We start from the raw sequence: 23,139 nt of genomic DNA, 5'->3' as shown, positions 1-23,139 counted from the left end.
CCCGGTTTGACCCTTGTTCATTGTCAACCGCTTTCTCGTCACTGGCCAAACGCTTTGTCCCGGCAACCCCCCACGCATACATATTATATATCTTGTGTCTCTATAGAGGTATCACAACCTGAGTCAGTGGAATCAGTACATCGCCATTATGACCGTCGACGAATCAACCCAGACCAATGGCGTCCCCGAGCCCAGCGCCAGCAAACTCGAAGCAAAGGATGCGCAAAAGCAACAGTGGACAGTCGAGAGCGGTATGTCATGAATTAAGCAATGGCTCGTCCGTATGCGAAACCTCTCTTTGCCTTTTTATTGTATCACGATCACGATTGCCCTACTAACATGTCCCTGCAGTACTCGCAGACATCAAGCCCCGCAACGCCGAACACACCGACTCGCCCGTTCCGTTCTTCCACCTGCTCGAGCGCCTCAAGACAACAAAGCGAGCGGGCTGGCGCCGCTTCGGCATCCCAGACTGCGAGTCCATCGCCGACCACATGTACCGCATGAGCATTCTCACCATGATGGCTCCCTCGTCTCTCAGCTCCAAACTCGACATCCTAAAGTGCTGTCGCATGGCTGTCATCCACGACATGGCCGAGTCGCTTGTCGGTGACATCACGCCCGTAGATGATGTCAGCAAGGAAGAAAAGAGCCGCAGGGAGACAGAGACTATGGATTACATCTGCACCAACCTACTAGGCAAGTTCAATGGCGGCATGAACGGACAAGATGTCCGCGCAATCTGGCAAGAGTACGAGGATAGCAAGACACCAGAGTCACACTTTGTCCATGACGTCGACAAGATTGAACTCCTAGTCCAGATGGTCGAATACGAGCGCAAGTATCATTGCGAAAAGGACCTGGGCGAGTTCACGTGGGTCGCAGGACGCATCCAGAGTGATGAAGTCATGGCCTGGGCAAAGCAAATATTCCACGAGAGGAAACAAATGTGGAAGGATGCGGGGAAGACGCCTACGTGGAGAGCAAACACAGAGCCTGAGGATTAAGAGAAGAAAAAAGAAGAGAAAAACCAGCATGGCGGCAGCATCCTTTGCAACGAAATTTATGAATATGAGCACAGGGTGAGTAAAGGCAATAGACGGAGTATGGCGGTAGAACTTTGTTATGACATCAACGAAAGAAAATTAAATATTTAACACTTTGAAATTAAACCAAAACTCTAAAAAGATATATACATCAAGGACTCGACAAACTAACCAGTCGTCTCTTCTTCGTCTCCTTCGCTACCGGCGTCGAAATCCCCGGTGACAACCTCATCCCATCTCGCACCGCACTCCCACTCCCCGCACCCATGTAATCCCCTCCTACTGCACTAACACCACCCCAACTCTCCGGCCTCGCATACTCACCCTCTCTAATCTCCGCTCCACTCCTCCGTCCATGCCAGTAGCACAAGCCCTGACTGGGCCCCACATACTTGTCGTGCAGCGGGCACAAGGGGCTATTAGGAAGATGCTCAGGAACCAACCACTCAAATTTCCTGCGCTCCTCTTCCTCCTGGCGTGCCAGCGCAGCCACAGTGTACGAGTCGCGCAAATCAGCGTCGTCTTCGTGGTTGACGCGGTACCAGCCGTCGTGGCCAAGCATGCGTGAGTTGGCAGCGAGCAAGGGGCTGAGTGGGGGTTTTACGCCTAGGAAGCCGTGGGTGCTGTGGGTACGGTGGTGGTGGTTGTGGTTGGTTGTTTTGTCAAAGATGGAGCGGGAGCGGAGGGCGTTACGAAGGGGACCTTCTGGGCCTTCGTCGTCTTCGTCGTCTTCTTTTTTGGCGATACCAGTGGACAAGCTCATTAAAAGGGCGTCAGAGTCCCAGTAGCCTTCCGAACCGGAGGGAGATTTTTTTCGAGCGCCTTTTGCACTGCCGCTTTGGAAGTCGAAGAGGAAATCTGCTAGTTTGCCTCTGACTTCGCCGTTGGCGTCGTACATGGGTGGTGTTGGCACACGACTTAAACCGGGTGGGATGAATGCGGGTGGGACAGGGATATGTGCCAGCGAAGGCGATGGGTATTGGCCTTGCTTATTGTGACTTGTAGGATTAGTTGAGGTTGTCTTTTCGTTTGATAGTTCCAGGGCGGCTTGATCGGAAAGGCGATTCGAGCGTTTGAAAAGATTCATGGATAGACGACGTTTAGAAGCTTCTGTTCCAGAAGTCGGAGCTGCATCCTCACTAGACGTCATGTATCTCTCTCTCCACCGACGCATTCGGGATTTCATCGAGTCTTGAGCCACCTGTTGTAAGTCTGCCGTGGTGCGGGCTTGTATTCTTTCATCAGTCGACGCCCACCCTTCACCCGACATCTGAGCCACATCTAAATCGCTTGTATTTGTACCACTTCTTGATCTCTTCGGGAGTGGAAGACTAATGCAATGCCGGTGCCTCACCTTCGCTGGCGGCCGTTCGTGTGTTGGTGGCTGCAAGGAGTCCAATACGTCGTTACCAGGCAAAAGGCCCTTGCCACGGTGGTTGTCACTGTTCAACGTTGTGATATTATCGCCCATGTCATCTTCCTCTTCGATTGGTGAGGACTTGGCTCTCCGGTCCAATTCCCATCTTGGCTGCTCGTTGCGAATCCATGGTGTTTTAGGGCTGCGTGGACGAGGGGCAACCAGATTACCCGCCATGTCGACAGGATAACGGCTGCGAGCCGGTAGATCTGGCACGTTTTTCGGCATCGATAAGTCGAGGTCGACTTTCCGGCGGGCCCGAAGCCCGCTGCTTGCTGGTAGCTGTGTGTTTGCTGGTTTAGCAGGCTTTTCAACCCCTCTTGATGGTTCGTCAATCACAACGGTCAAGTTCGAGAACTTCTCATTGCCATTCGTCGAATTAAGAGACGGTTGGTGGGCGAAGAATAGGCTGCTGTCTTTCTTCTGTAGCTTTGAAATGACATCTTCCCTCGAATCTCGCATTTGCTCATCTTCTTTGTGCGGTGGAGGGTACAGTATCCTAAAGTCTGGTACATGTCTTGTCATTCCCTTTGCAAAGGCCATAATCGAAGACCTGCGGTGGCTTTGAGCATTGTGGTCGCTCTCGTTGCTGGAAAAGGACTCGACTAAGCCAATGGCGGTTGGTCTGGCCGACTCCATACTGTCAATATGGCGAAGTTTGTTGTTTTGAATGTCGTTAGCATTATCAATGTGAGTTCGTCTCATAATCTCTTCAAAGGATGGAAGCGACCTTGGTCGGTCGGGTTCTATTGTCATTGCGTGTTGACTGTGCCTATGGTGTCCGGTCTGTGGTTGTTGACCCCAGCTGAAACCTTCGCGCCTGGCGTCGTGCCTTGAGGCAGCACCAGCGTTCTGTCCCGATGTTTCTGCTCCCAAGGTCTGGTCGGCATGCTCTTGAAATGTGGTATAGTGCCTGGCGGAAGCTTTGCGCCAGATTTGCAGTGATGAATCTTGGGCGTCGCTGGCAGGTGAAGCATCCTGACCAGGGCTGTCTGGAGCAGTAGCCGAGTATGCCGCAGTGATGTCGGTTGCGTGGGGTTCAGGTGTAGGCGCCGATAACATCGGCGGGCTAGCAATTGCTGCCTGCGTAGAGGAGAGGTTTGGCGCGTCGGCACCAGGTCAGTCGCGCATCCAGGTAGTTTACTAACAATCTGCTGGTTTGGAGCTTATCAATAGGTGTATTGCGAAAGAGGGTATAATGAAGATAGGTGGTGGGTCATAGTAGAAAACAGCATTCTGCTATGGCCATGGATGTTCATCAAAACGCATCTTGGTTTGCCGTATGGGGAAGGAGAAACAGGCGACAAGAGATCTTAACAGGGAAGCGGCCAGTCATGCCGGGCTGGTGCATACCCAACTTCCCAACCGGGCCACTAGTGCCCCGAACTAGACTCCAATAGCACCGTCCCTATGCCCACATATACAAACAACTATCCAAACAAGCAATTCAAACCGTGTACCCTGGGTATCGTATCAAGCCATGTCTCGTTACACGTGATACTCTACTCCCGCCTTATCCTGATGACCCAGACGTTGCCTGCACCACGCTCGTGCCGTCAACAAAGCGCGTGCGGAAAATGCGATTCGCATTCTGGAACATGCCGTCCTTCAGACTGACGACGATGAACTGCGAGCCCTTGAACCTTGTCTTGAACAGGCGGCCAATGTTTTGTGTATGCGACAGATCAAGCGCGGCGTCAACCTCGTCCAGAATGTACATTGGCGCAGGCTTGAACTGAAGAAGAGCCATGATAAGCGAGAGCGCGATGAGAGACCTAAGTAATGTTAGTGTACTTCGAGTAAGTGCAACAGTTCCGTGCTTACCTTTGACCACCACTCAACTCGGTCAGGGACTGTTTCCACACCTTGCCAAGCATCACCTTGACCTCCAGTCCGTCCGAGATTGTCTTACCTTCAGGAGGATCAAGCTTCGTAAAACTACCGGGCAAGAGCTCGTTGAAGATTTGTCCAAAGTCGCGGTTGACAATCGACCATGTCTTGTGCAACGCCTCTTTCTTGTACTCGTCGAGCTTGACAATGGTTTCTTCAATCTTGGACTTGTCTCGAACCACTGTCGACATGTTCTTCTTGAGACTGGCTTCCTTCTTCTCTACACTGTCAATCATGGCCATGACTTTGGGGTTGATCTTGTTCTTCTTTTGTTGGAACCGCTCTTCCAGTGACTTGCGCCGGGCCTTTGCGTCCGACATATTTACCCCCTTGAAGTCGTACACTGTGCCAGGTCGACCGAAAAGCTCTGAATCGTTGGCAATGAATTCGTACTCCTTCTCAAGTGCCCTAATGTGGCCTTCTGCGCCTTCTTGTTCCTTGTGGAACCTTTCAATCTCGTGACCCAACTTTTGTTGCTCAAGGCCGCCTTCCGTTATAGCTGAGTTCTTTGAACGGATCGCGTCTTCGAGTGAGCGGAGCTCCTCGTCAAAGCCAGTCAATTTTGCTTGCTCATCACTTAACTGAGCCGCGGCTAGGTCATGTGCATCCTGACAAAGTTAGTACTGTTACTAATGCAGGGTTGAGAGCATTACCTTGACACGAGATTGCTCAGCCAGCAATTCGTCGAGTTCCTCTTGCTGTGACTTTAAGTTGGTCTGGACTTCTTCTAGCTGCTCCTGAGTGGCTGCAAGATCACTTCCACACTGCTCAGAATCTACCATGGCTTCGCGCATCTGGGTCTGAAGAGGTTTAATTGAGGCATTGTTCTTCGCCAAAGCCTTCTTCAGCTTCTCCAGAGAAGACTGTAGCTCTGCAAGCTTACTGTCTTTGTTGTTGCTGAACTCGCTCATGTCGCGCTCGATCCGCTTCGCGTCTTTGTTGGCCTCGTCTTGCCGGGTTTTGGCCGCCTTGATATCTTCTTTGAGCTGAGCAATGGTCTGCCTCATTTCCTCGACAGCTTGTATGATCTATTGCATGATTAGTAGATTGACTGGAGATGGAACAAAAAGCCATCACATACCGATGAAGATGCGTTGCTGCCAATCTGCTCCTCGGTAAGTTTGATCTCGTGCCTCTTCAGGTCGAGTTCCTGCTTTGACTTGCGAGCAGCATCCAACTTTTTCTTTTCCTTTGCCATGGTGGCTTGCAAGGATTGAAGCTGAGCTTCCTGAGACCTCAGCTCTGTTGTGATCTGATTGAGCTTTTGTAAGGTGATGAGAACTCCACTAGACTGGGGTGCGCTACCACCAGACAACACACCGGCAGGGTCGTAAGTGTCACCTTGAAGTGTTACACTCTTCATGCGTACTGCGGGATCGAATGTTACGCGCTTAGCGGTTTCCGCATCTTCACAAACAAGGGTAGAGCCAAAGACGTATTCCATTGCGGCGGTGACCTCGTCGTCGTACCCAATCAATGATAGTGCCAAGTCGACTTTGCCTGGCGCAATCTTCTGAGCTGCTCCAATCTTCTCTGCTGATGCTTTGAAGGCCGCGATCTTATTCAAAGGGATAATCGTGACTCGCTTCTTGAGCCTGCCGTTCTCGAGAAGCTGCTTACCAGTGGCGGCAGAGTCGACGACAACGTTGTACAGCCGGCCTCCAGCGCAAATCTCTAGAGCAGTGCCCGCTCGGGTATGCTCCTTTTCCAACGTGAAGAGCTGAGCAACAAGACCCTTGACACGAGACCTATCAAAGTTCGGTGATGGGTCGCTGTAGCTAAAGTCAATATTAGCAACCTGTCGCCTCATCGCATCCGCCTGCTGCCTGATTTCCCGGATGCGTGCCTGGAGATGTGATTCTTGCTGATACATGCTTGCCTCTTGGCCCTCGTCGTAGCCTAACTTCGCTAAGTCTGCCTCGAGCTTTGTAGCCTGTGACTTGAGGGCTTCAAGATCTTTGAGCAGTCCAGAGTTCTGTTCTCTTGCCTTTTTAGCCTTCGGCTCATCCTCCTTGATCTGCTTCTCGAGATGCGATATCCTTAACTTGCTTTGTTCCTGCTCTGTCGCGGCTGCACTCGCTCGATTTCTGGCCTCTTGTAATTGACCTTGGTAACCGCCCTCTTGGCCTTCTTTCGATGCCACTCCGGTTTGCAGAGTCTGGAGGAGCTCCTCTTTCTGCTCAACTTCCTCCGTCTGCTTTGCTAGCTCTGCATGGGCTGTTTGGTATTTTTCTTGCGCCTTTTGGTAAGCTTGCTTCTTCTCTTGCAGTAGTTTCTCAAGTTCTTTCACGCTCTTCTGGACACTCTTTTCACGCTCAACTTCTTCAGCCATGCTAGTCTTCTTAAGCTCCAGGTTCGTGGTCAGACGGACGATCTCGTGAGAATGTGCCTTTACTTCTTCTTCGAGTGCTTGAAACTTTCCACCTTTTCGGAGTTCCTTTTCCCTTGTTGCCTTTGTCTGCTTGATGTCTTCTTGGAGATGTTCGATCTCCTTCTTCATACGCACAGTTGACTCTTCAAGGTCCTTTGCTCGCTGCTTCTTCGCCTCGAGATCTTCCGCTGATTGTTGCAGTCGCTCATTGTATCGCAAATAGTCATGTGCTACGACAAGTTTTGTGAGACGCTCAAGCTCGCTCTGTGTCTGCTGAAATTCCAGAAAGGCCCTCTTTTCCGTCCGTAGCTTTTCCAGCTTTGGGTCAATCTCATCGCGTAGCAGCTCGGCAATTTCCTGGACTTTCATCTCCTTCTTTGCCATGGTCTTGTAGGCCTTGTCTCGCCTATCCTCAAACATGCGCGTTCCCGCAGCCTCCTCAAGCATAGCCAAGATTTCCTTTGCCTTCATGTTCAGCACTTGCATAACCTTTCCTTGTGCAATCATAAAGTTGGGGTTATTGATGTTGAGCTGCACAGACTGGAACAGGTTCTGTATACTCTGCTGCTGTGCGCGGTGTCCATTGATGAGGTATTTGCTCGCTCCCCCCAACACAATCTGTCGTGTCACCGATATCTGCGCATGTTCCTCAAAGCCGACTGGGCTCTTTGTCTTGTCGCGATTGTCGAATACGATGGTAACGCTCGCTTTGGTCACTCCGGCTTGACCACGCTTGTAGATGAGGTCCTGGAGCCTTGTTAGCACCTCGCTATGTTCCACTGCCTTGTTCTGCCCACCTGCAAGTTCTGTGCTCGCACAACGCTCAGATTGTTGATACCAAGCACAAAGCATATTGAATCAAGGATGTTTGATTTTCCTGATCCGTTGAGTCCTGTAATTGAATTGAAACTCTCGTCCCTGACTACGGTGAGCAATGTGTTCCTCTCATAGCGGGGGAGTAAACACACCAGCCCGAGATGACTGTGCGGACAGCGTACGACTTGTAGCCCTGATATTATATTAGATTTGATCGCATAAATCTAGAGTATCTACTGACATCAATGACAAGTTCTATGATCCTCATAGTGGCTGCATATGCTGGTGTTAGTTGCTCGATGTTTGTTGTGTTTCGCGTGTAAACGGCATTCGGAAGCCAGGGTTCTCCTAAAGAGGTTAGCTCCGGTCTGTTCGCGCTATCCCCGCGCTCACGTGGTCGCGTGAGAAACCACGCGTCAGCTCTGTCAGTACTAGAAAAAGGTTCGGATAAGTCGCGACGTCACTGGTTACACAGATTCGAGCATTGACTCAAGGCCGTCAACTTCGTAGATTACTACTGCATGCAAAGGAAGGAAATGCGGGTCCTTCCGCTGTGCACAAAACGCTATCATCGCTAACTAATGCAAAACCAACCCAAGTATCGTACAATTACTTACTACCGCGCCCGCCCTAGCAGGTACTCCGGCTCAGCCTCTACTGCTTCACTTGATTCCGTGCATGCAGTCTTCGAGCAACTCTTTCTCCTCGGCAATGCTTCTGCCGACTCCCTTGACTGAATACTCGCTACAGCTTTCCAGTCGAAGGCGTTTGCGTCCTTATCCTCAGGTGGCGGCAATGGAGCAGTCCTCGGGGCACCTCCAACCTCCAGGTCGATCTCTTCATTCTTGTGGGCGGGAACATCAAATTTGAAGTTGCCCATCATCTTGGAACCATACGACCCAAGTTTGCTTGGACGATGGCCAGTCACTGTTCCTTCGTGGTAATATGAGGCTTTGCGGTTGGTGCCGTACTGTGGGAACAAATGCCGGAAGAGACACTTTGTCGCGGGCGCGCACGCTGTCATTATGTGTACAGCCGGCTCAGCGATACTGATTGCAATCCCGATATCCCATGTGCGGTCTTTGTTGGTAGGCGCGAAGCGGTAGTAGTACACAATGAACCGCCCAACGGAGACTCCTGTCGCGATCCATCCTAGGCTCATAACAAACACCACCAGGACCTTCGTGCGTCGGTGCATCTGGAGATTCCACACCATGACAGTCGGAATTGGCATAATGATGAGATCCATGAAGATTGAAAGACCACAGGACACCAGGACAAAGGTACGGGCGTCGATGCATGTACCGCCTGGTATGACAGTTCCGTTGGGACCAACCTTGTCCATCGCAGGCCGAGACCAGACATAGGGGTATGGAGTGCATTGGGTCAAGTTGACGATGGTCGATCCTACGGAGTAGACAATGTTGAGCCAGGTGACAACATGCAATGGATATCGTACTCGCCGACGAGTGTCCTTCATCCGGAAGAGAAAAACGATGATTGAAGCTCTGATCAACCCCATGACTGGAACCTTGTTAGCGAAGATGCTACAGACACAGACCTGGAGAAGCACATACGTGGGTGGTACAGCATCTGAATTGAAAAGTTCCAATGTAGAGCGACGAGTTGCTCGTGGACAGACTTCTTGGGCAGGTCATATACGTGGTAACCTGTACCACTCAAAACGATGTAAACCCATGTTGCAATCGTATCCGCGAGAAAAATCACAGCTGCGATGAGGATGAGGTAGTCGTCCCAACAGAAGTTTCGTCCAAGATACCGGGACCACACCCTAAGAAAGACCGTCAAGGAAGCGACAACTGTAAAAGTACAGACTATTGCGAGGGCGACAGGCTGTCGGTTTTCGATCATTCTGGAGGCGGTCATCGCCCGCGGCGCACGACGAAGAAAGTCCCAAGGGTCAGACCTGCTGAGTTGTTGACAACGTAAGAGGTACCTCCCAGCTTGACGATCTAGAAGCCGGGAGTTCTCTGGTGTGTGAAGATCGTTGGCCCTAGACAGATGATCACAGTCGCGAAGCGAGTGTGGAGTATCGGCGCGATTCGAGGGGCTTTTGGAGGGACGAAGCGGGGAGGATAAACGGTCTTGGTCCACCCAGGAAGAACCAATGCACCTCTGACGGGTACCTTTGATGTTGTCACCCTACAGGTGAATAGCTCAGCGCACGCGAGAGGTTGCACAACCAGTGCCTTGAGAGCAGAGATTTGAAAGGATTCACCCACAGACAACTCGTCGGCGAGGTTGGAGACCGAACCGGACATGCCGCTGCTCTAGACTCTGAATCCGGTATAACAACCCGTCCAAGCACCTGAGACATTGGTCGACATCGACACTGGCCCTCATGCGCGAAACCACCGCGGAAGCCGTCTGTCGTCCGCTTGTGTAGTTTGCTGCCGCTTTACCAGAACAAGTGCTAGAGTGTCGCATGAAGCTGAGAACGGCTCGTTTCGGACCGAATTCAGGCTGACATGTCCAGCCGCCCTGTGAACTCTGGTTCTGGCCGCTGGCGCAAGGCAGGGCAAGGCTCGAGTACGAAAACTGCCGCGCACGACTACATATCCGCGAGTCAACGGCCCATGTTTGTGGAAAAATGTGACGTCGATCACTGAGCCTAGCTTTCTTAAGCCTGCGTGTGGCTTAAGGGGAGCATTTCTATTTGGCTAGTTTATTGTCCGATACGGGGACCAAGCCAACTACTCAGGACATCCACGTTTTTGCATAAATCATATAACATGCCACTCGATATCTGGAAATGTATGAGAAAGGAAGAATCTGGTAATTATGGGCCTCTTGTTTGGTGGGGGTCACGGTGAAACACAGATAACGGTAAGGGTGAGGCTCAAGAGGGGAATGGGAATGTTCGTCGATCATGACTCTCTACCACGACACTAGCATTGCACTAGCTCAAACGCAATGCCGACCCCGGACGACAAGCTCCACTTCTATTCAGAGGATACATGGCGGGCCCCAGGCCTAGCATGGTACCTGAATAGCACGTGGCTGCCCGTCTTGCGTATTTTCACACATTTTGGATAAGGGGTCAGGGGTCCATTATCACTGCAGAGGCCGAGACCCAGCTCCGACGATGCATGCCCGTGTCTGTGAAAAAATACGCATTTTGCCACATGGTCATACGCAATACTATCACGGTGTGCGTGGATAGGCTGTGAGTCGATGGATCAATTCTAGCCCCATGTCACCCATCCCGGCTGCCCCAGCTGTCAACACGTCTTTATGTGCAAGATCAGCAATCACATTCAATGCAACTGCATTAGCCCACGTCGTGCCAAGGACGGCATGCTCAACGTTGCCTCCTAGATTGAGTCAGTCAGTAAGATGAGCAGAATGACCGTTCTCTTGATACTCGGCTTACCGCGTAACGGTCCGTAGCTCGCCAGCTCCCGCAAGCACCAGAGGAAAGGTAAGCAATAGCAAAAGTCGATAGTACGAACAAACTTTCTGATGAGCATTTAGATCAGCATCTACTCAGAACTGTGGCCGATCCCTTGCCAAAACTTGTTCTCTCGGTCTGACTCGAAGACACTAAACCAGGACGCAAAACCGTTGCGACTATGGCTGTAACGTTATGGCTCACGGCTTTGGCCGCCGCGTCAGCAGCTGCCTCTCCACATGTTTCTGCGAAAGTTGAGTCCAATGTGTTCAACGCAGAAGTTGATCTGCAGGGCCTCTCTCCTACAGTCAAGGCGCTCTTTTCCCCACGCTCCTCTAGCATCACTCCCCCCAAGAACTCGACTTCCAGGTGCAAAGTCTACCCTGGAGACCCTGAGTGGCCCTCAGACGAAGCCTGGTCTCAGCTAAGCAAACTCACTGGCGACCGCGTCATCACTGCGCCTACTCCTCGAGCTGCAGTGTGCTACCCAGGCGAGGACTACAACGCCGCAGAATGCTCCAAGTACACTGTTACAGAATGGCAGAAATCATACCTCCACATGGTTGATCCAATCGAAATGATGTCCCCAGTAGCACAAGGCATGACATGTACCATACCAGCCCTCTTCGACTCCCATGGCTGCACTCGGGGTGGCTTCCCTATGTACGTTGTCAACGCCACTGAGCCCAAGCACGTCCAGCTTGCCGTCAACTTTGCAAGGAACACCGGCGTTCGACTCGTCATCAAGAACACCGGCCATGACTTTCTCGGAAAGAGTGGTGGCAAAGATGCCCTCAGCATCTGGACGCACAACATGAAGGACATTGAGTACATTGAGGAGTATGTTGATTCAAAGCTCAACTACTCGGGCCCTGCATTCAAGAGCGGTGCTGGTGTCCAAGCGTTTGAGCTTTATAAGGCTGCTTCTGAAAAGGGCAGAGTTATTGTTGGCGGAGAAGGCGAGACAGTCGGTGTCATGGGAGGCTACATCCAGGGAGGAGGTCATTCACCCCTAACACCCCTTTACGGCACTGCTGCCGACAGCGTCCTCTCGATGGAAGTCGTCACTGCGAATGGCGAATTCGTCGTCGCAAACTCGACCTCCCATACTGACCTCTTCTGGGCCCTCCGCGGTGGCGGCGGCAGCACCTTCGGCGTCGTCACCTCCGTAACCGTAAAAGCGCACCCCGACCTCCAAGTCACCGCCTCCCGCTTCGGCTTCAAATCCAGCGACACAGGCGTCGAGACTTTCTGGGCCGCCATCCGCGCTTACGTCGACTCCTTCATCGCAAACGCCGACGCAAGCACCTATACTTACTGGGTTCTAATCCCCACCAACGGCTCCTTCTCCTTCTCCTTCTCCCCCTTTTTCGCTCCCGGAAAATCCCTCGAGGAAGCAACCGCCCTGCTCCAACCCTGGTTCACAGAGCTCGACAACCTAGGCATCAAGTACGACCCAAACATCACCCACTTCGACAACTTCTACACCGCCTGGCGCTCCTCCTTCCCGCTAGAGGCAGTCCAAAAGCCCAACGTAGCAACCGCCTCGCGCCTCTTTCCCCGCGCGAACTTTGAGACCGTAGAGAAGCGCCAGGAGTTTTACGAGAATATTCGTCGCTCCGCGGAAAACAACCGTGTTCAGGTACACTTCAACATGCAGGCTAAGGATCCGTACAACACTGATAACGCGGTGAATTCGCACTGGCGGCCCCTCACCTCCTTTAGCATGCAATCGGTGCGCTGGCCCGTGAACAGCACCGCCGAGCAAATCCTCAAGATCCGAAAGGACTTTCAGCAGGGTGATATGCAGGCTTGGAGGGATATCAGTCCCGGTGCGGGTTCGTATCTTGCTGAGGCGGATCGCATGGAGCCGGACTTTGGGGAGGCGTTTTTTGGAGAGAAGTACCCGAAGTTGTTGGAGCTTAAAGCGAAGTTGGATCCTGAGGATGTGTTTTTTGCGACGACCGGGGTGGGAAGTGAGCGGTGGAGAGTAGAGAGTGTTGATGGGCTGCCAAATGAGAATGGAAAGTTGTGTCGGGTTGAGGTGTAAAAAAGGGAGTTGTGGGTGGGTGATGGGGTGGTGTATATGATTTTTTTTCTTCTTATATATATTTGGCATAGTGCCTTCTTTATTTTCTTGGGTAGATTGATCATTCATTTGAGGCCTTGTCGCTAATTGTAGTGTATTTGTACTGGGGTCGAAATTGCATCCGTGGAATCGAGAAGACGCCAGCACTTTCGACTTGAGAAATTGAAACAGATTCTGAATATTCACAAACTCTTCTCCCATTCATTGCTGTGATCCTAGAATACTCTTCCGACAACTTGTTCATAGAACATAATGAGTTCCATTTACATGAGAAATACCCGCCTCGCAAGCTTCATCACCGGAACCATCACCTTGTTCACCACACTAGACTGTGGCGGCCCACGCAAAAACCATGCATATACAGAATTCCAGGCATCGTTACCATCACCTTCGAGAACATCCCTATGACAAGGAATGATACGCGCAATCTGCCACTGCGCCACTCTCTTCGCATCACGCCGCATAAGAGCGTAATCGACTGTAGCAATATAGCAGATAGGTCGCCTCATCCATACAGACTGTGGGTGTGCTCACTTTGCAAACTCGCGGGATAGCAGACCTTGCTCCGAAGAGCTTGGATGGTATTGCTGGTATGAATCAGCTCTTTATACTCCAGTCACGCAAAGATCCCGACACGCAATCAAAGGCATACCTCAGTATACTGCAAATTCATCATAAGATCAGATTGTATCAGGGTCTTCGTTGGCTTGTGGTACCAAGCCACACAATACGTAATAAACCCTTCGAAAAGCAGTCTCCACATCTTGCGCAAAGTCGAATTGGTCTTCTGGACTCGAAGTCCAGTCTTTGTAGATGTAGTCCCATTTTATGTCTTTTCTCTTCTTATTCAAGCCAGGAATGCTAGTGGTTTTTGCTTCTGACCACACATCCGTGTACTCTTTGACGAACATGTGGTGACCAAGGTCGCTGGCGATAAGATGGACACCTCCGAGTTGGTTGAGTTTTTCACGCACGGCTTGGTCGAGTTGGATGGGATTTAGCAGGAGAATGCGATCATTATGTAGTCGGATGGCAGTTGCGCGGTTGCCAACAGCGACAAATTTGCGGTAGCCAAGGGGCGCAAAGCGGTTGAAGAGGACTTTGAAAGTTGTGATTCGCGGAGTGACGTCCTGGATTTTAAGTCTAGAGGTTGACATAATTTGCGATTCAAGCTTGTTCGAACCTATCGAAGTCTCTCGCACGCAACAAAGTGAATATTGTGTTTGCGCAATCTTATGGCGGGCATGAGTGAGATGTTGTGTCTGGCGCGCAGTTGTATACCATGCTTCATTATGGCGTCATGGAATACGCGGCGCTATAGGAAGCCGCAAGTGCTGTGACACTGCGACGACGATCTACATCGTATAGCTCCCCAATTCACATAATAAAACCTTTGGCACCTGCAAAGGCTACGGAAAGAGCAACCATAGCCATGGTGCTTGGTTCGACTCATACACCTTTCCAGTCCCTTTTAATTGCTTTGATCCAAGGCCAGCTGAGACTATAGATAACTGCCACTTGAGAAGCGGTCACTGAAGCCTTTGGACTTGTTCAACATTTCTCTCCGTTGTTTGTGGGTCGTCGTGCCGCCGACAGCCATGTCCTTTTTGTAGTCGAATGCACGCTTGCTGGGATCGTCTTCTTCTTCTTTTCCGGTGCCTTTTTCCTGATGTTGCTCGACGAGACTCTTTCCTCTGCCTGCATCAATCTTCTCGCGCATCTTGCGTGCGCGGCGCTCTTCCTCTTTGCTGCGCTTCGACTCCGAGGTAACAGGAGCCGCGTTCGTGGGCGCGGTGATGCCCAGAGCCTCGTCCTGCAGCCGCTTGAGCTTTTGTTCTGGAGTCTCTGTCCAAGCATTGCTCATTCCTCCCGTACTGCCCGCGCTCTTGCCTGTGTTGAACTTACGAGCGCGCATCTTTGTAGGGTCCATACGGGCAGCAAGATCGTCCTGGGTAGGCGGTAGAGTCATCCACTCGTCGCGCTGTGCCGCCTTGGGAGCCTCGGCAAACTGGGGCTCTGTATCAAAAGCAGACTTTGCTGAAGCGATATCGAAGCCTGATTGAGCACCTCCTGGTGGTGGTGGCGCTGGTCCGAAGTCATCGTCGCTACTGTCTGAGTCGTCGTCGCTAGGAGGGTTCCGAGGTCGTTCCTCGAGAGGCGCAGGAGGCGCGGCAGGCCCTATGACTCTGGCTGGTCTCGAACTGGGTGGAAGTGCCGGGCCAATATCACTGTCTACGCTACTTGATCGCGAACGACTTTGTGTTAGTGGAGCTGCTGGGCCGGCGATCCTTTGGCGTTTGTCAGTCGACTGTGGACTGGACTCGCGGTCGTCGTCAGCCTCATCGCGGCTGCGCTTGGCGAGATGTGGCGGTAATGTTGGTCCTATTGAGGGCATGCTGGGTATAATTTTTCCACGGTGTTTTGGGTGGAGGGCCTATTGTCGCGTGCAGCGAGGTGACGTCCTTGGGGAGCTTGGGCCTTGGCCATGGGTGCGGCAGATGCGGCCATCTGCGAACTGTGCCGTCAGTTCCTCAGGCACACCACCCTGGCTATACTCTGGCGACAGACTCGCACTGGATCCTCTCGTCCTCCTACGCATACAAGAATACACGGCGCTCATACCCATCGTAGCGTTGCCACGGCGCAATTGAACCCTTCCGCCTAGCCACCAGCCACAGCATCCGTGGCGCGAACCATCCCCCAGGCCCCCGCGCGTTCGTCATTCCACACTGGCACCCTCCCTAGAGCTGCACTGCAAGAGCCGGGCCACAAATTCTCGCTGCCGTCCAATGATCGCCTGAAGCAATGCTGCGTGCAGAACGAGCCCCATGAGCTCAGATTCGGGAGAGAGCCATTCCAGCGCTCGCAACCACCATGGCCAACAGGCAGGCGTCACGGGAAGCGCTGGAGATAATTTGGCTGAGTACGAGGATAGTGTCGATGAGAGCGTTATTTCCCGATCAGGCGCAGGGCAAGAAGAGGGTGGAGGCACAGACGGGGTCCGATCGGCAGATGACGGTTCTGAGAAGTTGACATTTGCGAAAACGAGGCGGAACGGCCCACGAGAACTCGTACAAAAGTCGGCTTCAGATTTATCAATAAGATCCAAGGTTCTGAATGACGACAGTCCCGCATCGACAGACATTCCAGACGACACTCCATCAGTCCAGGGCTCAGGCATATCATCACCCACAAGCAGTCAACCTCTATCACACAGCTCACTTCGCCCGCATCGCCCAACCTCCTTGCAGCCCTTTGAGCGTCGCTTTTCTTCGCGTTTATCACCCTCGCCGCTTTCTTCCCCTCGAGGAACTTCGCCTGCCTTTCTGTCACCGCATTCACGGCAATCTTCTATATCTAGCAATGTTGTCATCCAACATTTGGCAGACGACGCCTCGGAGTCCTCTCAGGCACCATGGGAGGTTGTCCGCTGGACAAAGCTTCGAAAAATCACAGCCCAGGTCTTTTCAGAGGTTGGCAAGCGCAATTTTGGCCGCCCAACATGCCTAAACGTCACCGTTTCCCTAGCCATAGGTACCTCGAAAGGCTTCATTCTCATCTTCGACTACCAACAGGTGCTCAAGTGTATCATTGGACCAGGGACAAAGGCCATAGAGTGCGGCTCTATCACTGCCCTAGCAATATCTGCAGACCATACTACTATCGCTGGCGGTCATGCTACTGGCCATATCTTTACTTGGGAATTGGCCAAACCCGCCAAGCCTTTTCTTCATATCCCACCCCTAGATCGAGAAAGCTTGGAGGACGGCAAGTCAGATGGTCACGTATCGGGTGTAGCAATCCTACACCTGGGATTTTTGGGGACGCGTCATACGGCACTCGTTTCCGCTGATGATGCTGGCATGGCCTTTTCCCACCTGGCAACACGCGGGCTAGGCGCCCTTGGCCGCACAGTAAAGACAACTCGGATTCTAGGAAGGTACCCGCTATCGGCAAAATCATTAGAGAAACCGCGAAAACCGAGTTCTGTTCTCGCCTTTGCTCCACTACCTCTCGGAAACGTGGAGCAGCCCACCGACGACATGGGCCTAACGGCTCTCTTGACACCTTACCTCTTAGTAATCGTATCAACTACCCCTATTGCGCAAACGCAGCACAAGGCCCCTCGTCCAAAAGACGTTGTAGCACATAGTGCGTTGAGCGGATGTCTTACTTGGTTTCCAGCTGTCAAGCTGAAGACTTCGAGTGGGCCGACCAATGCAGTGTCCAAAACTAAGCTTGTGTACTGCTGGTCAAATGTCCTGACTGTACTCGATGTCCACTCAGATGCAGCGGCATCTTTAGAAAAGGACAAGCCACCCGAGCTTCGTTTCAAACCTCGAAGCCGTTGGAAGGCAGAAGAGGCAATTGTCGCTGTTCAATGGCTCAGCAGATCAGTTCTCGGCGTACTAACAATCAGTCAGCGCTTGATGATTCTAGAAGACAACACACTACGTGTGACCGACTCTTTTGATCTGCTCCAAAAGCACATTTACCACTCTGATCTCTTCTCGCGTCAACTCAAACCCGTTATTGAGCAGTTAGATGAGAACGATGCTTCGATGCATGGCGTTGTGGCTGACGCCTTCTACATGAGCTTTAAAGTGTATAAGGGCCGCATGTTTCTGCTAGGCTTCAATGACTGTTCTATTGGCACTCTTTCAAACTGGGCAGATCGTTTGTTGGCACTCATGGAAGATGGCGATTACATTGCTGCACTTGGCCTCGCAACTTCATACTATATTGGTGATACAGACAAAATTACTGTTGGATTACCCGAGGATGATGAAGCACGCCATGCTCTAGTGCAGCCGAAATTGCGTGAGATGATTACTGCATCACTCAAATACTCCTTCTCGCAAGACAGTGATGTCGACGACGAAGCAAGAGAGCGGCGACTGAAAGAGCTGGCTGAGGTGGTATTCGCGGGGCTAATGAGTATGAAAGAGCTCGACTTTCTTTTCGAAAATGTGTATGATTCTTATGAAGAAGCGTCGGCGGAGAAGGCTTTTTTCGAAACCCTCGAGCCCTATATACAAGACGAAGAGATTGATTCCATACCACCCAACGTTTTGAAGGATCTCATCACCTTCTACGCCTCAGCAAACCGCTCAGTCCAACTTGAAGAGATGATTTGTCGGCTCAGCACGGACACAATGGATCTCAACCAGGTCACGACACTTTGCCAACAGTATGTCTTGTATGATGCGCTGATATACGTCTGGACCAACGCGATTGGCGACTATATTACGCCCCTCGTCAACATTCTAGAGCTGATCAAGCTTGTGGATTTCGACGTGAATGAAACGGACAACATCTACCTCACTGCGGCCAACAAAATCTTTCCATACCTCGCCTACACCTTTACAGGACGGGTGTACCCTGGAGGTGCGTTCATGGAGGACGACCAGGCTTACAGTGCAAAGAAAGATATGTACCGGTTCTTGTTCTCAGGAAAGAACCTGCAATGGCCCCCCGGCTCTGGTCAGGTCATACTCACACAAACCGACGGTAGTCCTGAACCACCTTTTCCTTACCTGCAACTGATCCTTGACTTTGATGCTTCAAGCTTCATGAGTATGCTGAACGAGGCCTTTGAAGATAGCTTTTTGAATGGTGAGCAAGACATGTCCAACAGTACACAAGTGAACGGCACGAAGAGCGGCTCTACCCTTACGCCAACTCGCCAGTCCATAATCAACTACCTGTTTGGTATCATGAATACGGACAATTTTGATCCGGCAGACATTATCTATTTCTACATGTTTGTAGCCAGAAATCTGCCCAAGTATCCTCAACACATTATGCTCCCAGGAACATCTTTACACCAGGTCCTTGTTGGCTTATGTAGCTATCCCGCAGAAGCGATGAAGGAAGACTGCCAGCTCTCTGTTGAGTATCTGCTCTCCATCTACCATCCACCAAACCCACAGTCTCTCATCCCGTTGTTCGAGAAGGCTGGATTCTATCGCGTGTTGAAGTCTGTCTATCGCAGCGCACAACAGTATGACAAAGTGCTAGAAACGTACCTGGACGATGAAGAAGAGGAGGACTCTGTGTTTACGTGTATTGCCGAAGTTCTGCGGCCAAACAAAGGCCTTACAAAAAAGCAGGCCAGCGAGGTCAAAGCAGTCATCCTCAACCGAGCTGCTGACCTGGCTGCTGTTGACGCATCACAAGCCGCGGTAACAGTAATGCAATACACTCCCGATCTTTTGGAACCAGTTCTAGATGCCATCAAAGAGGATACTGATGCCCAATATCACTTCCTTGAGGCTCTCGTCGAACCAAACCGAGCGCAGGCAGGAGGCCCCAAGCCCATCAATGAAACCCTACCATCAGGCTTCATTGAAAGATATGTGCAACTCATGTGCACTTACAACAGTTCACATGTGGCGGACTTTGTCAGCATGTTGAAATCGGGTGATCTCAAACTGGAACCCGTACTTCCAGCCCTGGAGAAAAGTGGTGTCATTGACGCTGCAGTCATACTCATGGCACGTGATGGAATTGTCCAAGGAGCCATGGACCGCTTAGTGAAGCATTTGGGTACGCTTGAGACTGCCCTGACGGGACTCATCAATGGCGCTGCGGAAACACCTGATGCAGCAAACACAGAAGAGGCAATTCACGATCTCCTCGACGACATTCAGAAGTACATCAAAGTTGGCGTATGGTTATGCCAAGGTCAGACGCGGATAACAGAGCGAACGCCAGAATCTACCATCGATCGACGGAAGTCAGCCTATGGTGAAGTACGCGAAGCCGATCTCGCCTTGGATGAGCTGTTGTGGCTCGACCTCGTTGACACCTCTGTCCGTCTCATTAGAGACACATCCAGTGCAGTTGGCGAACACGATGCTCGTCTTTCTTCATCAAACAACGCTCCATCCGACACAGTCGACACAGCACGCATCGTCTCCACCCTCCGCTCTTCAATCCAACAAACCTTCTCCGCCCTCTTAACATCCACCACTATTCCCCCAGAAAGGAAACCAACCCGCCGAACACTCAGCATTGACGCAGTCCCTGCCCGTCCTCCACTACAATCAAAACCTCAATCCAACCCCTCCTTCCTCCGCATCCTCCGCTGCTTCCTCAGTCGCGCATCGACGACCTACTCCCCCTCCCTCTCGGACCTACGCTCCGTCCTCTCCGAAATCTTCGCGGCCTACACCTTCGAAGAAACAATCCTTAGCCTCGCCAACCGCTTCCTCGATAAAGAAAGCTTCACCCACGTCCACCAAATCACTGAGCTACGCAAGCGCGGATGGCGGCCCCGCGGCCAAGTCTGCGAGGCGTGCAAAAAACGCGCCTGGGGACCCGGAGCCGGACCGGGTGTTTGGGATGCTTGGGAGAAGCGCGAGGAGATGAGGTTGAAGAGTAGAGAAGAGGCAGCTGTGGGGTGGCAAGGGGATGGGGGGAGAGGGAAGAGTATGGGGAAGAGGCCTAGTCGGGTTAATGTTATGGATGAGGCGGAGGAGGGAGAGGATGGAGAGGATAAAGCGGTTGTGTTGTTTGCTTGTAGGCATTTGTGGCATAGGGAGTGTCTGGTCAAGGATAGTAGGGGGAAGGGCGGGTTGGGCGAAGAGATTGCGAGGAGTATGGGGAGGGGATTGAAGTGTGGGATTTGTGGGTGATGTGTGGGATGGCGTTGTTTGGAAGTGGGAGGAGGACGGGGATGTAGGAATGATCGTTTTTTTATGTTTTTTTTGGTGGAGGGAATGGGGATGTGTGAATACATTTTTTTTATTTCTTTTCTGATAAGTCTTTTGTGAAGTGCGGCTGGGTGAAATGTGCAATGGATAGAGGTTGAGGTTGATTGGACTAATACTGCGTTTGAACTGATATAGGGACGTGTTTCTTCCATCTTACTTGTATGGTATTGCGGTTGCAGCATCTTAGTATGAGCTGTTTAAGAGGCGCTTTCTGTGAGAAGTACTTTTTTAGCTCTAAGAAACTGTGATGTTTGAGTTAGATATAGGGAAAGACATGGCGACATTCTTTTCACTAGTGCCTAGTTATATTATTGATACCGGAATCTCTCTTCGTCTGGGTGATATGTAGAGCTGGGAGAGCCGTAGCGTGATATCATCTACAGCTCGCGCAATAACCATAGAAATGTCTTTTCGTAGACTTGGGAACAGTCAGCTTAATCAAGTCAACCCTCCAAGGTTGGTAAATATCGAAGCTACAAAAGTAACTGCAAAAACCAAATGTGACTGTTTCTCCGATTTATTATATTATTCTTAGGTCTGCTTCTCCCCAACCATGCGATTGTAGGTTGGACATAGAAACAGAGAAGCCCGCGAAAATGTCCGGTCTTGTTCTTTTTTCTGGGCAATCGATCGAACTATGCTCGCATCGAGATGGATTGCTTAGAAGCTATATCCTGAACAGTACTATTAGTTCTCTGCAATCTCGCACCATAGCGTCACCATAGTACCTTTCAGCCCAAAGAGCTGAGTTATTTATCCTCACATGTTGCTTTTCGATCTCAATGTCTCTCGAACGTATCTCCTTGAGTCTTATTGGCACATGCCATGTCTACCGAGATTGGGTGCGTAACATGGTGTACGGTCCAACAATACCGGCTACGTATATGCATGGGCATTCTATCCTTGCACAATAAGATTTTAGCGCATTACCCTGTGGAATTCCTTCTACAAAAACGAGATCTGCTCGCCCTGTTCAGCCAAGAGCAGCTAGAAAAGCTCTAAAAATATCTCAACAATAGTATGCGATATATTCTTGGGACCTTGAAACTCACTAACCCCGGTTCACTGTTACTGCCATTTACCATGGATGATTGATTAATCTGAGTAGAAGCCATGCTTATCAGGGTAAGGGCTCATCGTGCAGCGAATTTTCCCATGCAACTACACTGAACTGTATCCTGAGTCCAACCACGTGGAGACTTCGGCACTGTCGGGTTCGACCGGATAGTCTTGCGGCTAGGGCGTTATGGCAGGCCCGTTGGGTCCGTGAGCAGTGATAATGTTCACTGCAAGGGTTGTAGCTGTACTGACGGGCCATGAGCCTATCAATGTGAATGAAATCCCGATAGAACGCCGGATTAGTTTGCTAGAACGTTGATCGCCCAGAGCATTGGATTAATCCGTTGCCGTGGCATTTGGGGTGGCTATTTTTATGGTATGTCTTGATCGCAGCGACGTGTTATTGTGCTGTTCATCCAGCAGAACACTTCCGAACGTGAACAGGATAAGAAGAGGTTTTGTTTGGAGCCCTCCACACCAAATCGTATTGTGACGTCAGTCACGCATTTTGGGGTTGGAGACAGAATGCAGACCACCCGACCTTGACCTCTGCCCAGACATGTCCTGCCAAGAGGTCAAAACCACGCTAAATCTTGGCATGAAGAATTAGTTTAGAATCGATTCTAAACTAACTCTAAACTAATTCTACTAACTTCTTTTTATCTTACTATCTCATAAATCTTTCTATCTTTTATATAATAATAAAACTCTTTTTTATAACTTTATTCTATATTAATATCTTAGAAAAAGATTTACTATATAGAATGTGGGATAAACTAGTTTAGAACTAATTCTGAGTTGATTCTAAGAAAAAACACGCTAGTAAGCTACTAACTTAAGTAAGACACACTAGTAGCTTAGGTAGTCTAAGAAAAAAGTCAGAATATATATGTGTTATGGGCGGAGAGGCCTAGCGAACGAGTATGCTTCTACCTATCGTACAGAAGCTAAAAGATAAGAAAAAGAGAAGATAACTAAGTACAGACTTCTCTTATACCTGCTCGCTTCTGATCACGTGTCCGTACAGAAGGTATATCACGTGGTCGAAGATCACGTGATCCTCTTCAGTAGAGATCACGGGCGCAGCCCTTTACAATACTCCCCTCCTCCACTCGTACGGACATGTTTGCGTTTGTTTGTTTTCCTAGGAGCACGCGGCTGCCTAACTTGCGGTGGAGCAGCGGCGTTTGTTTGCTCTAGTGAAGGAGGATTTCCACGAGAGCAAACGCTCCCTCCGTACGATATGTAGAGCTGCCGTCTCTCTCCTTCAGTCTTTTTCTTCCTTTGTGTTAAATCTAATTTGACCTCCACTACTACACAG

The 23,139-nt window shown here is 50.9% G+C and overlaps 7 protein-coding genes across 7 annotated transcripts; 3 read left to right on the top strand and 4 right to left on the bottom strand.

Moving 5' to 3' along the window:
* Positions 1-148: 148 nt before the first annotated feature.
* On the top strand, positions 149-1,007 carry COCSADRAFT_172510 (uncharacterized protein; the record flags this gene model as incomplete). The annotated part of the gene is made up of 2 exons (XM_007703174.1): positions 149-251; positions 352-1,007. The coding sequence occupies 2 exons, from the start codon at positions 149-151 to the stop codon at positions 1,005-1,007; spliced, it is 759 nt and encodes a 252-aa protein (XP_007701364.1).
* A 95-nt stretch (positions 1,008-1,102) lies between these two features.
* Positions 1,103-3,699, bottom strand: COCSADRAFT_337765 (uncharacterized protein). The gene has a single exon (XM_007703173.1). The coding sequence runs from the start codon at positions 3,523-3,525 to the stop codon at positions 1,198-1,200; it is 2,328 nt and encodes a 775-aa protein (XP_007701363.1). The 5' UTR covers positions 3,526-3,699; the 3' UTR covers positions 1,103-1,197.
* On the bottom strand, positions 3,625-9,899 carry COCSADRAFT_120181 (uncharacterized protein). Its single transcript, XM_007703172.1, has 8 exons — positions 9,118-9,899; positions 8,199-9,064; positions 7,693-7,733; positions 7,522-7,642; positions 5,435-7,471; positions 5,007-5,381; positions 4,288-4,961; positions 3,625-4,238 (listed from the first exon to the last, which is right to left on the bottom strand). Exons 1-8 carry the CDS (start codon positions 9,425-9,427, stop codon positions 3,977-3,979), a joined length of 4,686 nt encoding a protein of 1,561 aa, XP_007701362.1. The 5' UTR covers positions 9,428-9,899; the 3' UTR covers positions 3,625-3,976.
* A 1,064-nt stretch (positions 9,900-10,963) lies between these two features.
* Positions 10,964-13,450, top strand: COCSADRAFT_145281 (uncharacterized protein). Its single transcript, XM_007703171.1, has 2 exons — positions 10,964-10,982; positions 11,036-13,450. Exon 2 carries the CDS (start codon positions 11,134-11,136, stop codon positions 13,000-13,002), a length of 1,869 nt encoding a protein of 622 aa, XP_007701361.1. The 5' UTR covers positions 10,964-10,982; positions 11,036-11,133; the 3' UTR covers positions 13,003-13,450.
* Positions 13,451-13,470: 20 nt separating this feature from the next.
* On the bottom strand, positions 13,471-14,370 carry COCSADRAFT_337744 (uncharacterized protein). The gene is made up of 2 exons (XM_007703170.1): positions 13,694-14,370; positions 13,471-13,628 (listed from the first exon to the last, which is right to left on the bottom strand). The coding sequence occupies exon 1, from the start codon at positions 14,196-14,198 to the stop codon at positions 13,722-13,724; it is 477 nt and encodes a 158-aa protein (XP_007701360.1). The 5' UTR covers positions 14,199-14,370; the 3' UTR covers positions 13,471-13,628; positions 13,694-13,721.
* A 117-nt stretch (positions 14,371-14,487) lies between these two features.
* Positions 14,488-15,437, bottom strand: COCSADRAFT_37987 (uncharacterized protein; the record flags this gene model as incomplete). The annotated part of the gene is made up of 1 exon (XM_007702854.1): positions 14,488-15,437. A coding segment is annotated over one exon (895 nt), but the record flags the coding sequence as incomplete, so codon positions are not given.
* Positions 15,438-15,567: 130 nt separating this feature from the next.
* Positions 15,568-20,967, top strand: COCSADRAFT_37985 (uncharacterized protein). The gene has a single exon (XM_007702853.1). It carries the CDS (start codon positions 15,870-15,872, stop codon positions 20,679-20,681), a length of 4,812 nt encoding a protein of 1,603 aa, XP_007701043.1. The 5' UTR covers positions 15,568-15,869; the 3' UTR covers positions 20,682-20,967.
* The last annotated feature ends 2,172 nt before the right edge of the window (positions 20,968-23,139 follow it).

Source organism: Bipolaris sorokiniana (assembly GCF_000338995.1).
Source record: "Bipolaris sorokiniana ND90Pr unplaced genomic scaffold COCSAscaffold_9, whole genome shotgun sequence".
Classification (NCBI taxonomy): Eukaryota; Fungi; Ascomycota; class Dothideomycetes; order Pleosporales; family Pleosporaceae; genus Bipolaris; species Bipolaris sorokiniana.
The sequence above is the reverse complement of the archived record's forward strand: the minus strand, read 5'-3'. Positions and strand labels throughout refer to the sequence as shown.

Bases quoted from the DNA above. Each gene is read 5' to 3' on its own strand.
- COCSADRAFT_337765 (XM_007703173.1), bottom strand. From the start codon at position 3,525: ATGTTATCGGCGCCTACACCTGAACCCCACGCAACCGACATCACTGCG.
- COCSADRAFT_120181 (XM_007703172.1), bottom strand. From the start codon at position 9,427: ATGACCGCCTCCAGAATGATCGAAAACCGACAGCCTGTCGCCCTCGCA. The intron at 5,382-5,434 runs GTATGTGATGGC...ATCATGCAATAG, and splicing joins GCAGCAACGCATCTTCATCG to ATCATACAAGCTGTCGAGGA. The intron at 4,962-5,006 runs GTAATGCTCTCA...TAACTTTGTCAG, and splicing joins CTGAGCAATCTCGTGTCAAG to GATGCACATGACCTAGCCGC.
- COCSADRAFT_145281 (XM_007703171.1), top strand. From the start codon at position 11,134: ATGGCTGTAACGTTATGGCTCACGGCTTTGGCCGCCGCGTCAGCAGCT.
- COCSADRAFT_337744 (XM_007703170.1), bottom strand. From the start codon at position 14,198: ATGTCAACCTCTAGACTTAAAATCCAGGACGTCACTCCGCGAATCACA.
- COCSADRAFT_37985 (XM_007702853.1), top strand. From the start codon at position 15,870: ATGAGCTCAGATTCGGGAGAGAGCCATTCCAGCGCTCGCAACCACCAT.